The 15681-nt window shown below is 45.5% G+C and overlaps 1 protein-coding gene across 1 annotated transcript in view; it reads left to right on the forward strand.

The window, feature by feature from the left end:
* Positions 1-5605: 5605 nt before the first annotated feature.
* The window catches only part of TASOR2 (transcription activation suppressor family member 2), a 36050-nt gene continuing 25974 nt past the window's right edge, over positions 5606-15681 (forward strand). Inside the window, exons 1-3 of the mRNA XM_066319540.1 lie at positions 5606-5648; positions 12801-12946; positions 15297-15392. Of these exons, the coding sequence (XP_066175637.1) occupies positions 5606-5648; positions 12801-12946; positions 15297-15392 (285 nt within the window). The remainder of the gene's footprint in view (positions 5649-12800; positions 12947-15296; positions 15393-15681) is intronic.

A 15681-nucleotide genomic window follows, 5' to 3' on the forward strand; every position in this document is an offset into this window, starting at 1 on the left:
GATTCTGGGGACACTGGGGACTCTGGGGACACTGAGGACATCGGGGACACTGGGGATTCTGGGGACTCTGGGGACTCTGGGGACACTGAGGACTCTGCAGACACTGGGGATTCTGGGGACACTGGGGACTCTGCGGACACTGGGGACTCTAGGGACACTGGGGACACTGAGGACATTGGGGACACTGGGGACACTAAGGACATTGGGGACACTGGGGACACTAAGGACATTGGGGACTCTGGGGACACTGGGGACTCTGGGATGGCAGTCGGGAGGACCGGTGAGTGCGAGGAGGGGGGACTGGGATGGGGAAACGGGGGACTTGGAGGACTGGAATGGGGTACAGGGGTACTGGGATGAGAGACTGGGGGGACTGGGATGGGGTGCAGGGGTTACTGGGGGCACTGGAACGGGGGAATGGGGGGCACTGGGATGGGGGAACGAAGGGACTGGGGCAACTGGGATGGGGTACTGGGGACACTGGGGGGACTGGGATTGGGGAACAGCGGTACTGGGGGCACTGGTTGGTGCAGGGAGGGGGCACCAGGATGGGGAACAGGTACTGGGGAAACTGGTGGGTTTGCAGAGGGGATACTGGAAGCACTGGTGTGGGGTGCAGGGGTTACTGGGAGCACTGGAAGGGGTTACTGGGAGCACTGGGATGGGGTGCAGGGGTTACTGGGAGCACTGGTGTGGGGTGCAGGGGTTACTGGGAGCACTGGAAGGGGTTACTGGGAGCACTGGGATGGGGTGCAGGTGGCTCTAAAGTTGCCAGATACCAAAATTGCTGAAAAAGAAAACCCCAAATAAGAAGAAATCAAACCAGAAAGCAAAAAACCTTCACTGGGTTGTGAGCACTGCATGAAGACACTACGAAAAAGCAAAAAAAGCAACAAAAATTCTCTTTCATGGGGTATTTTTGATGATTTCTACAATATTTTTTGACAGATATGACAAAATTAAAGGGTAAATTAAACAAAATGCTCTTTCATGGGGTATTTTTGATGATTTCCACAATTTTTTTGACAGATGTGACAAAATTAAAGGGTAAATTAAACAAAATGCTCTTTCATGGGGTATTTTTGATGATTTCCACAATTTTTTTGACAGATGTGACAAAATTAAAGGGGAAATAAAATAAAATTGGGCAAAACTGCTGTGAGATCTCTGAGATTAAAGGAGTTTTTCTTGAGTGAAGAATGAGGCAAGGGGATGACACCCACCTTGGCAGTGGTGTGGAATAAAGTAAAAATTTGGGTTAAAAGCTCCAGATTTTGCATTTTAGGCTTTTTTTTTTTTTTTTTCTTTTTTTTTCTTTTCCCTGCAGTTTGGTTTGACACCCCTTTGGAGAAAATTGGAGAATCCAGTCTGGGAAATCATTGCCTCGTTGTCACAATTGTTTTTAAAAATTCATGGAAAAGACAGAAATGATCACAAACTGGAGGAAATGGAGGAAAAACGAACAAATTTCTGATGTCATAAATGACGTGTGAGGGTGGTGAGGCCTTGGAATGGAATGCCAATGGAATTCCCAGAGAAGTCGTGGTTGCCTCATCCCTGGAAGAGTCCAAGGTGAGGTTGGAAAACCCTGGGATAGTGAAAGGTGTTCCCTGTCCAGGAAAGAATTCATGGAATGTGGAATTAGGATTTGTTTAATTGGAATGTGGAATTTGGGATTGGAGGAGAAAACTCAGCATTTCCATGATAATAAAGCAGAGAAAAGAAGAGGAAATTCAGCATTTCCATGGATTTCTGGGATTAAGCCAGGGCAGGGAAAGGATCCTCTCCGGTGTTTGCAGGTTGTGTTTTCACCCTGGACTCCTGGCACTGCCCCAACCCAGTCAATAATTAATAAATTGAATTATTTGCTTTACCCCGCTGCTGCTCCCCTCATTCCATTGCAACTCTTTCCCTGCACAGAGTGACTGAGGGAATCAGCAGGGATCATTCAAGTTTTTTGGGGTTTTTTTCCTGAGTAAAAGAAGAAATAAAACTCCAAATGACTTCTTTAAATGCAGATTTAAGTATGCCAGAACCTTATGAGTCAAGATTTCTCAGAAGCCAAAATGGAGCCTTGCCAGGAACCAGGTCCCCACCACGGTGACATCATGGGCTTGGCTTGTCACCACCCAAAAAAGTCATGAGGCACCAAAAAGGGACAGAGAAACTTAAAAAAAACCCTTCCACTTAAAAATGGGCTCTGACCTCCAGAGTCTCCAGTTCCTCTCCTCAGCAAAATTAACAAAATAATAATTAATTTTGGAAAGGATTTTTAGAATGATTCAGCCCCACCATCAGAAGTGCTGGTGACAAAATTCCTTTGAATTCTTTGCTCTTTGAAGCATTGGAAAAGGAGAAATTCTATATTTCCTCACCAGAAGGAGTTCCCAACGCTAAAATACTTGGATTTCACTGGGACAGTGACTGAATGATCCCACTGGAGGTGGAAACTTGGATGTTCTGACTCTTGAGATGCCCCAGAATCTCCTCACATCTCTTAGGTCAAGGCACTGTTGATTCTCCCCCCTTAAAAGGCAACCAGGAACATATTTCTGTCTCAGCAAGAATTCCAGGTTTTTATCTTCCAGCAGGAGCTGGAAAACCCCTTGGATCTGGCAAATTTGGTATAAACAGTTATTTGCTATAAACAAATATAAAAAAATTGGTGCCCTGCCCCCAAAAAATCACTTTTTCTTCCCCCTGACTTCATTTTCTTCACTGGGCAGCAGCACTTTGCACTCTGCCGCTGCCATAGCAAATTCTCCGGATGGGTGAAATATCCATAAGGACACGTTCTTGACTTATTTGTGTAACAAGGGACTCATAAATTACTTGTCCCGCCGTTGTTCCTTGCCTTTTGAATTTGTTTGCCAACCTTTCCTGCAAAGATCAGCAGAGCTTAAATCAGAGCCTGGGCCCTGAGAGTACTGAGACACCTCAGCAAGGATCCGGAATCAGCCTCTCCATAAATTTATTACGGATGCAGCATCATGGATCTCGTTGCCAAAAGCACCCAAATGGAATCCCAAGTGGAATCCTCTCCAAATCTCATTGCTCAGCCAAAACCAACCTTTGCCCCAGAGTTCAGGACAGGGTGTTCCTACACCCTCTTGTGTAAGAGGTTGGGCAAGTCCAGATCTCCCTGTTCCCTGCTTCGAAGCCGATTGCAACATTCGCCATTCGAGGAGTTTTTGGAGTTTCTGCTGAGCCCGGTGAAACCCTAGAAATGATCACCTGCTTCTTCTGTTCCATGCAGGGTTCAGTGCTGGGATGAGGCAACTGAGAGCCATCAAAAGGGACTTTAGTGACGCCCTTCCTTGATCCCCTCAGCCCCTTCCCCCATCATTTTTCATCTCTTCTGCCCCAGTGTTTTTCATCAGTCCCCTCCTCATTCCTTCTTTCCCTGAGTCCCTTCCTTCACCTGAGTCCTTCCCCCTCCATGTTTTTCCTCAGCTTCTCTTTTTGGCTCTTCTCTCAGCCCCTTCCCTCAGGGCCTTTCCTCATCATTTTTTTATCTCTTCTGGCCCAGTGTTTTTCATCAGTTTCTCATTTTGGCTTTTCCCTCAGTCCCCTTCTCATTCTTTCTTTCCTTTATGCTTCACATCATTCCTTAAATTCTTTTCTTCACCTCAGTCTTCCCATCTCAGTGCCATCCCTCAATCCCCACCAAATCCCTTCCCTGATCCCCTCAGCTCCTTCCCTCAGGACCTTTCTCCCATATTTCTTCATCCATTCTGGCCCCTTCCCGCATCTCCTCACCCCATTATTGTGTCCCTCACCTCAGCACCTCCCTTCAATCCTCAGCCCCATCCCTGTTCCCGACGTCCTCCATGGATTGAGACACCCCAAGAGTCACATGCACACTTACACACACAGAAACGGGTGTTGAAGCAGAAAAAGAAAATAAACAATCCAATTTTTCTGCATCGCATGGAATCTGCCCAGATCAGCAGAGAGTTTGCTCTCGAGTAGTTGTATGTCAGTCAGGTATGGAGGGGCTGAGGGGATCAGGAAGGGGATTGAGGGGGCTCAGATACAATTCTGAGGGGAAGGACCGAGGTGAGGGAAGGGGCTCTGGCCACGACGAGAACTGTGAGGGGATAAGGGATTTTGGGATGGAGGAAAAGCCCGAAACAAGGAGCTAAAGGAAAACCCTGAGGGGTGTGAAAAACGAGTTCTATTCTCTTTTTTAAAATTTTATAAGTTTAATAAAAAAATGAAGAAAATAGACAAACTAGGAGACAGAATAAGGGAAGCCTCTCGGCCAAGGGGGCTTTGCAGCAAGTCCGCCCCTAGCTCACCTCACCCTTTTAGGACTTCTATCTTCAAGGAGCACTGTGTTGAATATTCTACAGATGTTAATAAAACATTCTTATTTTGATCTGTTTTAAGTATTCTCGATCATCTTACCTAATAGATTTATTTTGTGGGTGGCTCCACTCAGGCTGGTTACATGGGTGTAAATTTTCTTCTGAGGCTTTCTGGTTCTTATCATTTAGATGAGAAAACAGAAAGTTAACAGGGTTTTTATGAAGGGTCACAAGGTGATCTCCCCTCCCATTACTTCTGGCTTGGTGGTTTAGATGTTACAAAGAGGTTAAAAAAAAAAAACAAAACCCAGTCTTAACCCTCTGGTATAACCAGAAAATACACATTCATTACCCTTCTAAACTCTTATTAATAAACCATAATACAGTACAATTAAACATATAGTCGTCATGTCAATATTTGCGAAAAGTCAACTATATAATATGCATTTATAACGGGGGAAGGTCTGAAGTGAGGAGAGGGCCTCAAGGAATGATGTGAGGGGTGAGGAAATGGGATTCTGGGACAGAGGGAAGATCCAAAATAAGGAAAAACACTGAGGGGGAAAGATAAGATGAGAAAAGGAGCTCTGGCCACGATGTGAGGGGACAAGGGAAAGAGTTTGGGGACTGAGGGAAGGCCCAAAACACGGCTCTGGGAAAGGCAGAGCTCAAACCAGGAGAAGAACGAGGGAAGGGCCAGTGGGAAGAGCTGAACAGTCACGGAGTTTGGTGATGGAGGGAATTCGGGGAGATGAGAGAAGACCCAGAAGAGAGAAAACACTGCGGAGGAAGGACCGAGGAGAGAAAGGGCTCTGTCCCCATGAAGCGAGGGGATGAGGGAAGAGCTGAAGTCAGGCGCGGAGGGGCTGAGGCGATGGAGGCCGGGACACTGCGGAAAGATCCGCACCAAAGGCAAGCGCCGACGGCCGAGGCACGAGTGCACCATGAGGCGGCGGCGCCGAGGGCCGGCACGGAAGAGGAAAAGCCGCCGCCGCGCAGCCAAGCTGACCGCGGGAAGAGGAAAACCCGCGGGCGGCCCCTGGCTGTCTTTCCGGTTCAGTTTTCACTTTCTGTTTTTTTCCCCGGCCGCTCCCGCCCCTCGTCCCCTCCTTTCGCCCTCCTCCTCTCCCTCCTCCTCCCCACGCCCGCTCCGTCCTTCCACTTCCTGGGGCCGGCGGATGGCGGCGGCCGCCCCGCACCGCCTGATGCCGCCGGCCCGCTGGCGGGGCCGCGCCGGGGGCCGGGCGGGGCGGCCGTGAGGGCGGCCTGAGGGGCGGCCGCAGCGAGCCCCGGCCATGGGCGACAGGCGGCGCGGGGAGAGCGGCCGGCCGGGCGCGGGTAAGGCGGGGGCCGGGGGGAGGGCGGGCGGCTCCATCGCGCCCTTCCATCGCCGCGGCTTGAGCCGTGCTTGCCGGCTCCATGCCGCTCTTCCCTGGGAGAGGGCAAGGCGAGCGGCTCCACGCCGCTCTTCCCTGGGAGAGGGCAAGGCGAGCGGCTCCATGCCGCTCTTCCCTGGGAGAGGGGACGGCGAGCGGCTCCATCTGGTGTGGGGGGGATTACTGGCTCCATGCCGCTCCTCTTTTGGAGAGGGCAAGGCGAGCTGCTCCGTCGCGCCTTTCCTTAGGGAGCAGAGTGTTCCCGGCTCCATCCCGCGCTGCCCGGGGAGAAGTGTGGGCGGCTCCTGGGGGGATTAGTGCCTCCATCCCGCCCGCCCCTGGGGAGCGGAGGGTTAGCGCTCCATCCCCGGGGAAAAGAGCAGTTCGGGGCTCCGTGCCGCCCTTCCCGGGGGAGAGGCCACGCCGCCGTGCCGTGCCCATTGCTGCCATGGAAGCCTGGATGCGCCCCGACCTTCTGGAAGCCTCGGACGCGTAGGAACCAGCTGGTGGTTTTGAAATTTTCCTGCCTCACCACGGACACGTTGGCTTTTCCAAGTTGGCCGCCCATCCCAAGGCCTGAGCAGCTGGGAAAAGTCACGGTGCTTTTTTTTTTTTTTTTTTTTTTTTTTGGAGCCGTGCTAGGTGATGCAGGTGCCCTTCAGGAGCGGGATTTGGGGATAAAACCTGCAGGGATGGGTCCTGACGGAGCCGCAGGGGTGAAATTTGGCCTTATAAGGGGAGAAAAACACACGTTGTGCTCTGCTCTTGCGCAATCCGGATCCCAGATTGTCCTCGAATTATCCCACAAAGGTTTGGATTGGAGCAAAGCTTGCCCAGGTCTGCACTCCTAAAGGGGAATAATCTGGGACAGATGAACCAGGCAGGAGGTTGGATGGCACAAAAGCAATTGTAAATCACAGTCCTTGCTCCATGGAAACAAAGGGGGTTTAATTAAAAAACGTGTGTTCTGTGATGATCCGGAACGATCCAGAATGATGGGGGAGGTGCTCTGGCTTTTTTGTGCTACTCAAGTCAGAACAGAAAATTAATGGATTCCCCCCCAAGTCTGTGGTAAAAATGGATATTTCTTAGTGCAGCTCCAAAGTCGTTGGTTTTTTAGAAAAAGAGCAGGGGGCTTTGCTGTGGTCGAGTCTGGAAATCTCTGCTCTGCTCTAGAAGGGATTTTTTTGTATAAATTCTGATGTAAATGAAGTGTCTGATTTCACAGGAATTGTTGTTTTCCAGCCAAAAGAATTCCGTATCAGAACGTTTCAGGAACTCGTATCTCCTCTGATAAGAATTGTGATTAATTACAATTATTTTCCTCAGACCAGAGGCTGTTAGGTGGCTCTGGAATTTGTTTTATGTATAATTTGCTTTTTTTATATTTAGTGTTCCTGTTAAACCTGCAGTTTTTTGTGACAGCGGGGCCAGCTTTAATATTGCCCATTCCCAGATCTTCACCTTCAACATTCCTTAAAATCCCACCTTGGAGCTGGCACATCCCAAAGTGACCAATTCTTTGTTCTTGCTTAGAATCCCTTTGAGACCAGAAAGTGAAAATATTGATTTTTGGGGGGAATAAATTTTGATTTTTGCCCAATCTGGATTTTTTTTTTTTTTTAATAGTGAGACCCCACTTTTCTGAAAGAATCTTTGGATTTGGGTGCTTGGCTTTGTTTTTTATTAGGAATTTTCAGGGTGTGATTTCCCCAGCAAGAGGATCCATGGGGGAATTTGTTTGGTGGGTTTTGTTTTGATTTTTTTCCCCCTTTTCCCAAAGGGAATTTATTCTCTGCCTCAGGGAGGTTGTTCCTAACGCTGCTGCTCTCTCAGGTCATCTCAGCTCCGTGGAAAAATCATTGAACTGGTTGATTTAACAAACAAAATGTTGCGCTTTTTTTGTTGTCCAAGTGGCAGAATTCCTGTGCTGGTGACTTGGGATGAACCCACAGCCCTGAGTGAGGTGACAAAATTGGGATTTGGGGATAAAAATTCCTGAGCTAGAAAGCAGCCAGGGCTGATTTTTGTGAATTAACGTATAAAAACCACATTTTGAATTTTGCCAGCAGCTGAAAGGAGCAGGAAGGAGCTCGTAAAATCCAAGAAACGACTCTTGGAAAGGTTTTAGCCTCTTGGAAAGGTTTTAGCAGGAGGATTCCCACCCTGAGGAGATTTTTCCATCAGAGTGGGGCAGATGTGGCTTTGTCCAGGCAGGGACAGAGGGAAAATTCCAACTTATCATCCAGCCTGAACCTCCCAAGGAGTTGTTTGGGTTTTTTCCCTTCAATTTTTCCATCTGCTGGTGCAGCAAGAGAGGCTCCATCATTTTTCCATCAGGCTGGATTTTTCCAGCTTTTCCTTGCTGGGTGAAACATTTCCTTTGGAATTCCTTGGTTGGAATTTGGGAACAACTGGATTTGCTGCAATTTCTGATGACACAAAGAGATTTATTTCGAGTTTTTTTTTTTAAACTGAATGCAGGAACATCACCTTCTTTTTCCCATGAAGAAACTGATAAAATTCCCTACAATTCCCTGCCCATCCCATGGGATTTGGATCTTGCTGTGAGATCAAATCCAAGCTTTTTTGAAGGCTTGCAGAGTGCCCTGAAAAGATGCCAGGAATTCCCTGCAGCACCTAAAAACCCATCCAAATAAATGCTGGCAGGCTCTGAAAAGCATCTTGCGGCCTCCACATCCTCATTCCCAGGTTTTGTGATCCCAAAGGGAATTGAAAATCCAATCCAGCCCCTGGGTTTGCTGAGGAAAAAAAAAAAACCACCTTGGCTCACTGAGGTAAATCCAGGAAAAAAAAAAAAAAAAAAAAAAAAGATCCCACCCCAAACCAGGAGATCATTCCCAAAAGGATTAATTTAGAAATGTGGAGCTACATCCTGAAAACTTCCTGGCAACTCCATTTCCTCAGGAAAAGGTGGAATCTTTGCGTTTGTGGATTTTTTTTTTAATTCCTCATTTGCAGCATCCTGAGGGCAAGACCTTCAGGAAATTGGTGGCAGATTCCAAAGGCTTTGTTCTGCTCCCAAATCCACCCCATTCCCAAATTCTGCCTGGAAAAAGCAATGGAAAAATCCCGCTCAGGGTGAGATTGAAGCTGTTATCCTGTGGCAGCTTCAGCCACCAACAAATCCAGGGTTAAAACCATTCCCGGTGTCCTGGGGTAGAGAAAACCAGGCAGGAAAAGCTGGGAAGGTAAAATTCCAGAGTTGTTCATGATGGAAAAACCCTGGGAGATTCAATCCAGCCATTCCCAACCCTGCCATGGCCACCACTGATGTCCCCAAGTGTCACTTGCAGCTTTAAAATCCCTCCAGTGCCCTGAGCAACCTCTTCTGATGCTTTTTAGGGAGGGATAATTTTCCTAAGATCCAATTTTTCCCTCAGATCTCTGTTGTGGGAGATGTTCCCAGCAGGACACTGAGCTCCCAGGAGGGGGATCAGTTGGAGAAGGGAAAAAATCTCTGGATCTCAGTTGGAGAAGGGAAAAAAATCTTTGGATCTTAGTTGGAGAAGGAAAAAGATCTCTGGATCTCATTTGGAGAATAGAAAAATCTCTGGATCAACCAGGGGAAGGTTCTGATTTTTTTCTGGGAGATCTCCCAAAGGGAAAAAAGGAAATCAGGATGGGAGGAATTGGACTGCAAAAGAATGTGGGGAAGATGATCCTGAGGAACCTCTGGAAGAACATGGATGGTTTTTTTGGGATGCTCAAGTTAGGATAAAAAACTCCTGGATTTACCCCAAAATGTTTGGAGGTAAATCCTCAGTGGGATGTGGTGGTGCCAGAGCTGATCCTGCTTGTGATTCCCAATATTCCAGCTCATTCCAGCCTTGGGATCAAGCCAGGAATATTGCTGGATTTTTGGAATTCTGAGGGTTTGTCAACATCCAAATGGCTGCACTGAATCCTACACAAATTTTAAGGTTAAAAAATAATTTTAAAAAAGCAAATTCAGTGCTTCCAAATCCTGGAGTTCTCCTCCTGCGCTGGGAAAACTCCCTTGGAAGCTGCTGAGTGCTGGGAGTTCATCCAGAGATCCTAGAAAAAAAGGGATGAGCCAAGGGAAAATCTTGGATTTTGGAAGTCCATGGCTTCAGCTGAGCCAGGGGAGGTTTGGATTGGATTTTAGGGAATATTTCTCCATGGAAAAGGTGGGCAGGGGTGCAGTCCCCCCATCCCTGGAGGGATTTTCCTGTGGAGGTGACACTTGGGGTCATGGGTGGCCTTGGATTCCATCCTGGAAAATCTTTTCCGACCAAAATTATTCCAATCCAGGAGAAGGAGGAATCAGGGATCAGAATTCCAGGGAATTCCAGCATTCCTTGGAGGATGATTCCTCAGCATTCTTTGGGTTGAGAACTGATTTGGGGGAGCTGCAGAAGTGCCTGGTGGAATTCCATGTGAAAATTCCATGTGAAAATTCCCCAGGATTTCAGGGCAGGGATAAAAATCCTCTCTGGATTTTCCAGTCCTGTGCCATCCACGCTGTTTAATCCCATTCCCGGAGTTTGTCCCTTGGATCTGATGCCATTCCCAAGTTTCTCAATTTCTCTGAGTTTCCCAATGGATCCAGTGCCAATCCCAAGTTTCTCATTCCCAGGGTGCCATTCCCAAGTTTCTTGTTCCCTGATTATTTTTCTGATGCCATTCCCAACTTTCTCATTCCTGGAGTTTTTCCCATGGATCCAGTGCCATTCCGAAGTTTCTCCTTCCCTGAGTTTCCCAATGGATCCAGTGGTGTTCCCAAGTTTCTCAATTTCCTTGAGTTTCCCAGTGGATCTGGTCTCATTCCCAAGTTTCTCCCTGACTTTTCCCCATGGATCCACTGCCATTCCCAAGTTTCTCATTCCCAAATTTCCCCCCACGGACCCGTTGCCATTCCCAATTTCCTCACTTTCACTTTTCCTTCTGCCTTGGCCACTTTCACTTTCACCTTCTCCTCCTGTCCTGCCACGTGACAAGATTTGGGATTTTTTTTCTTTTTCCTGGGATTTTTTTTTCCTTAGGGTTGGGACACATCTTCCCTAAATCCAGGAGGGAATCACTTTCCTCTCATTAATTGGATTAATTATTAATTATTTTATTAAATTTATTTTTCCTCCCTTTTCTGGATTTTTTATTTTGAAGCTGCATGAAGGAGAACAATTCCTGGATTTTATTTTTTTTTTTGTATTCCCTAGAATTTTCCATACTTTTATTTTAGTTTTTATCCTTGAAAATATCTGAGATTTTCCAAAAAAAGTTGTGATGCTCCAGAAAAAAAAAAAAAAAAAAAAAAAAAAAAAAAAAAAAAAAAGGAATAAAAGGGGGAGTTGTGTTTGATCCTTTCACTGAGCTGGGATTTAAAATTTCAGGTTTTTCATGGAAAAATCTGAGCTCTGCATGATTCCTTAAGGATTCAGGAAGAAAAATGCAAAAAAAAAGAAAAAAAAAATAAAGAAGAAAAAAAAAAAAGAGCAAAATGAACTTTTTTTCTCGTCATTAGATCCAAAGACCTGATGCTGAAAAAGAGGTGGAAAATCTCTTTATTTCCCATTTTTCTGCTCTGAAAAACTTTTCTTCAACTTTTCCTCAACTTCTCCTTAAAAACAGGGATTGAACACTCACTTTGGGATTTGCAACCTCATGAATAAAGTTAATTCATAAATTGAAAATGATTTTTTTGCCCCCTAATTCCAAAGATTCCAGAGGCACCACCTAAAAGCCAGGAAGTGTAAAAAGTGAATGTTAAAGGGCACAAAAAAACTCCCACCAAAAATATTTGAAGCACAAAAATATTCTTTAAAGGCTTTTTTTGTTTTTCTTGGATCATTTGGAAATTATTGGATCGTTTTTTAGCTCCCTCCACACTTTTTCCCTTTCATCTGGATTTTTTCCCTCGTTGCTCAACCTCAAAGTAAAACCGGAGCTAAATAACTTTAAACCACCAAATTTTAATTTATTCTCTTTATTTCTTCAATTAATCTTTTTTCCCCTCCTGAAATAATTTAAGAATAAAAATTGACACACGGAATGATTTGATCTTTTCCTTCTTTTTAATTAAAGGAAGGAAAAGACAGAAATTATTCAAATTTTTCTTTAAAACAGGGATCAAACTTTCAGTTTGGGAATAATTTTTTTCCCCCTGGAGTAATTGGAGAGGAATAAAAAATGACACAAGGAATGATTTGGTCTTTTCCTCTTTTCAATTAAAAGAAGGAAAAGAGAAAAATTCTTCAGATTTACCCTTAACAACAGGGATCAAACCCTCAGTTTGGGATTTGGAATCTCATGAAGAAAGTTAATTTATAAATTAGAAAAGTATAATTTTTTTTCTTCTGCGGCAGTTGTTAGAGTTTTGGTTTTTTTCCTTTCTGGGATGAACACGGAGCTCGGATCCCTCTTCCCTTTGGAAGATGGATCCCTCTTCCCTTTGGATCCCCAAATTTTGGGATTAATTACTGTTAGTTTGAACTCCCAAAAATTTGGGATTTGCATGGCAGCAAACCACATAATATTTTTTTTCCTGGAATAATCTGAGAGGAATAAAAATTTACGCAAGGAATGATGTGATTTTTTTTCCTTGCTTTTTAACTGAAGGAAGGAAGAGACAAAAATTCTTCAAACTTTTCCTTAAAAACAGGGATCAAACCCTCAGTTTGAGAACAATTCTTTGAATAGCTATTCCAAATAATTCACCTTATCCTGAGTCTGGAAATTCCCAAATGGAATTTTCCCTTTTTTTTCCCCTCCAGCTTTTCCCATGGAATCCAAGGAGCCAAATTCCATTTTACAGAGGGCAGTGGTGTTTTAACTCCCAAAAATCTGGGATTTGGATGGCAACAAACCACACTCTCCCACCACCTTATTCTGACTCCCCTGAGTGATGTGGGAATTCCCAAATGGAATTCTCCCTTTTTTTCTCTCCAGGTTTTCCTGTGGAATCCAAGGAGCCAAATTAATTCTCTCTTGGAGCAGGTGGGGTGGTGTTGTTTTAAGCCCCAAAAATTTGGGATTTGGATAGCAACAAACCACACTCTCTCATCACCTTATCCTGACTCCCCTGAGTGATGTGGGAATTCCCAAAATGGAATTTTCCCTTTTTCCCCTGCAGGTTTTCCTGTGGAATCCAAGGAGCCGAGTTCTCTCCTGCAGCAGGCGGTGTCGGTGCTGCAGAGCTCCTCCCTGGACTCCAGCTCCCAGCATGGCTTCCAGTTCAGCAAAGCAATCCTGGTGGAAAATGATCGTTTCCTGAGTGAGGTGAGCTTGAAATCCCAGGAAAAGGCATTTTACTGGGAGCTGCAGATCTCTGGAAATGATGATTTATTGTTGCCTTTGCTTCGTAGAGCCACTCTTGCTATTTTGATTGGTTTTTTATCCCTTTTGTTGCACTTCCATCGCTATCAGGAATAACAAAATACATACAGCTCAAAATTCCTGGAGCCTTTGCAATTCCTAAATTCCTTTGAAACTGGTGGAATTCCCTTCCATGGGTTCCATTTGTGCTGAGTGACCTCAAGGCAGATTTTTGAGATTTCTTTGCCTTCACCTTTTTTCTTCCTTTTAAACCCTATTTTTTTCCCACCTCCCTGGACCACTTTCAAAATACCTTCATTCCCATTTTTAAAATATCTTAATGCCCACATTCTCATTTTCAAATTCCTTTCATTCCCACTTTTCAAGTCCCCACATTCCCACTTTTAAAATCCCTTCATCCCCACTTTCAAATTCCCTTCATTCCCACATTCCCATTTTAAAAACCCCTTCATTTCCACTTTTAAATCCCCACATTCCCACTTTCAAATTCCCTTCATTCACACTTCTAAAATATCTTCATTCCCACTTTTCAAAATCTCTTCATCCCCACAGTCCCACATTCAAAATCCCTTCATTTCCACTTTTAAAATGTCCACATTCCCACTTCTTCATTCCCACTTTTAGAATATCTTTATTCTCACATTCCCACTTTCAAAATCACTTCATTCCCATTTTTAAAATCCCTTCATTCCCACTTTCACATTCCCCACATTCTCACTTTTAAAATCCCTTCGTCCCCACATTCCCGTTTTCCTTGCCATGGAAAGCAGGCTGTGCTCTCTGGGAATGGAAATCTCCAGTCTGGTTGTCAAGGATTAAACAGGATTTAAACATTTTGGGATCACAGAATGCTTTAGGATTGAAGGGATCTTAAAAACGTCCAATGCCCAACCCTGAGAAAGTGTCTTGTCCTTCCACCCCTTGTCCCAAATCCCTCTCCAGCTTTCCTGGAGCAGCCTGGGAAGGGTGAAAATCCTGAGTCCTGGATAGTCCCTCTGGGAGCTGGATAAAAACATGGGAAATCAGGAAATGTTTCTTGATTTGCCAGGGAGGTCTAAAACCAAGCCAAAAATAACCACGACCTCATTCTTTCCTCACCTCCAGATCCTGAACCAGACCCAAAACCAAACCCTAACTCAAACCTTAACACTAACCCAGAACCTAACCCTAAACCAAACTCTAACCCTAAACCTAATCCTAACCCAAACCCTAACCCCAACTCAAAGCCTGACCCAGACCCAAACTCAAACCCAAACCCTAAACCTAACCCAGACCCAAATCCTATCAGCTAACCCTAATCTTGACCCACACCCTAGACCAAACCCAGACCCAAATTCAAAGCCAGACCCAAACCCTAAACCTAACCCAAACCCACATCCAGACCCAAACCATAACCCTAAACCTAACCCACACCTAGACCAAAAACTAACCCTAATATAATCCTTTACCTTAACCCAAAACCCAAACCCTAACCAAGACCCAGACCCAAACCCAAACTCTTCTTGGAGCAGGCTGGAAAAGGGTGTAAATCCTGCCTAAATCCTGGATAATCCCTCTGGGAGCTGAATAAAACCACGGGAAATCAGGAATCATTTCTTGATTTGCCTGTGAGTTCTAAAACCAAACCAAATCACGAGCTCGTTCTTTCCTCAACCCCAACCCAAAACCCTAAACCAAATCCTAACCCAAACCCCAGTTCTAACCCAAACCCAGACCCAAACTCTATCCCTACCCTAATCCTAACCCAAACCGTAGTCCAAACTCTAACCCTGACCCTGACCCAAACCAACCCTTGACCCAGACCCAAACTCACACCCAGACCCAAATCCAAACTCAAACTCACACCCAGCCCCAAACCCTAACCCAGACCCAAACCCTGATCAAGACCCAGACCCAAACTCACACCCAGACTCAGACCCTAACCCAGACCCCGAGCCAAACCATAACCCAGACCCAAACTATAACCCCAACCCAAACCCAGACCCCAACCCAGACACAAACCCAAAACTAACCCAAACTCCAGCCCAGACCCAAACCCAGACCCCAACCCAAACCCTAAACCTCACCTAAACCCCAGCCCAAACCCAAACCCTAAAACCTCACCCAAAACAACCACAAGCTCCTTCCTTCCTCACCCCCAAACCTCTTCCAAATCCCCTTCTGCTCCACCTTCTTTTTCCTTAATCCCTCAAAATTTTCTGGGATCAGCTCCAGCTTTGTTCCCTTTCTTGAAGTTTTTCCCCAACCCAGCGTCACCTGAGACCAATATTTGTTGGTTTTTTTATTTTTGCAGCTCAAAGCTTTTGCCCAAGCCAAGGAAGCTGCTGGATACAGCCAGGAGGAGCTGCAGGAGACTTTTGCATTCCTGCTTTTTGATAAGGAGGAAGAGGTAACCAGGATTTGCGTTTTTTTCTGCTCAAATTTGGGATCAAATCCTTGGATTTGATAATTTTTTAATTACGTCAAACCCCAGGAGATTTGGGGGTTGAGGTCTCAGAGGAATTCTTGCTGGAAAGAACTCTGGAAGCAGCTCTTGGGGGATTTTAGGGATGGATTTGAGTGGGAAAAAAAGGAATTTTCCATTGTGCCAGTGGAATTATTTAGAATTCTTTGAATTAAATAGCATTTAAAAATTTGGGGATCCTGGAATGGTTTAAATTGGAAGGGATCTTCAAAAC

Source organism: Sylvia atricapilla, chromosome 5, assembly GCF_009819655.1.
Source record: "Sylvia atricapilla isolate bSylAtr1 chromosome 5, bSylAtr1.pri, whole genome shotgun sequence".
NCBI classification, from domain to species: Eukaryota; Metazoa; Chordata; class Aves; order Passeriformes; family Sylviidae; genus Sylvia; species Sylvia atricapilla.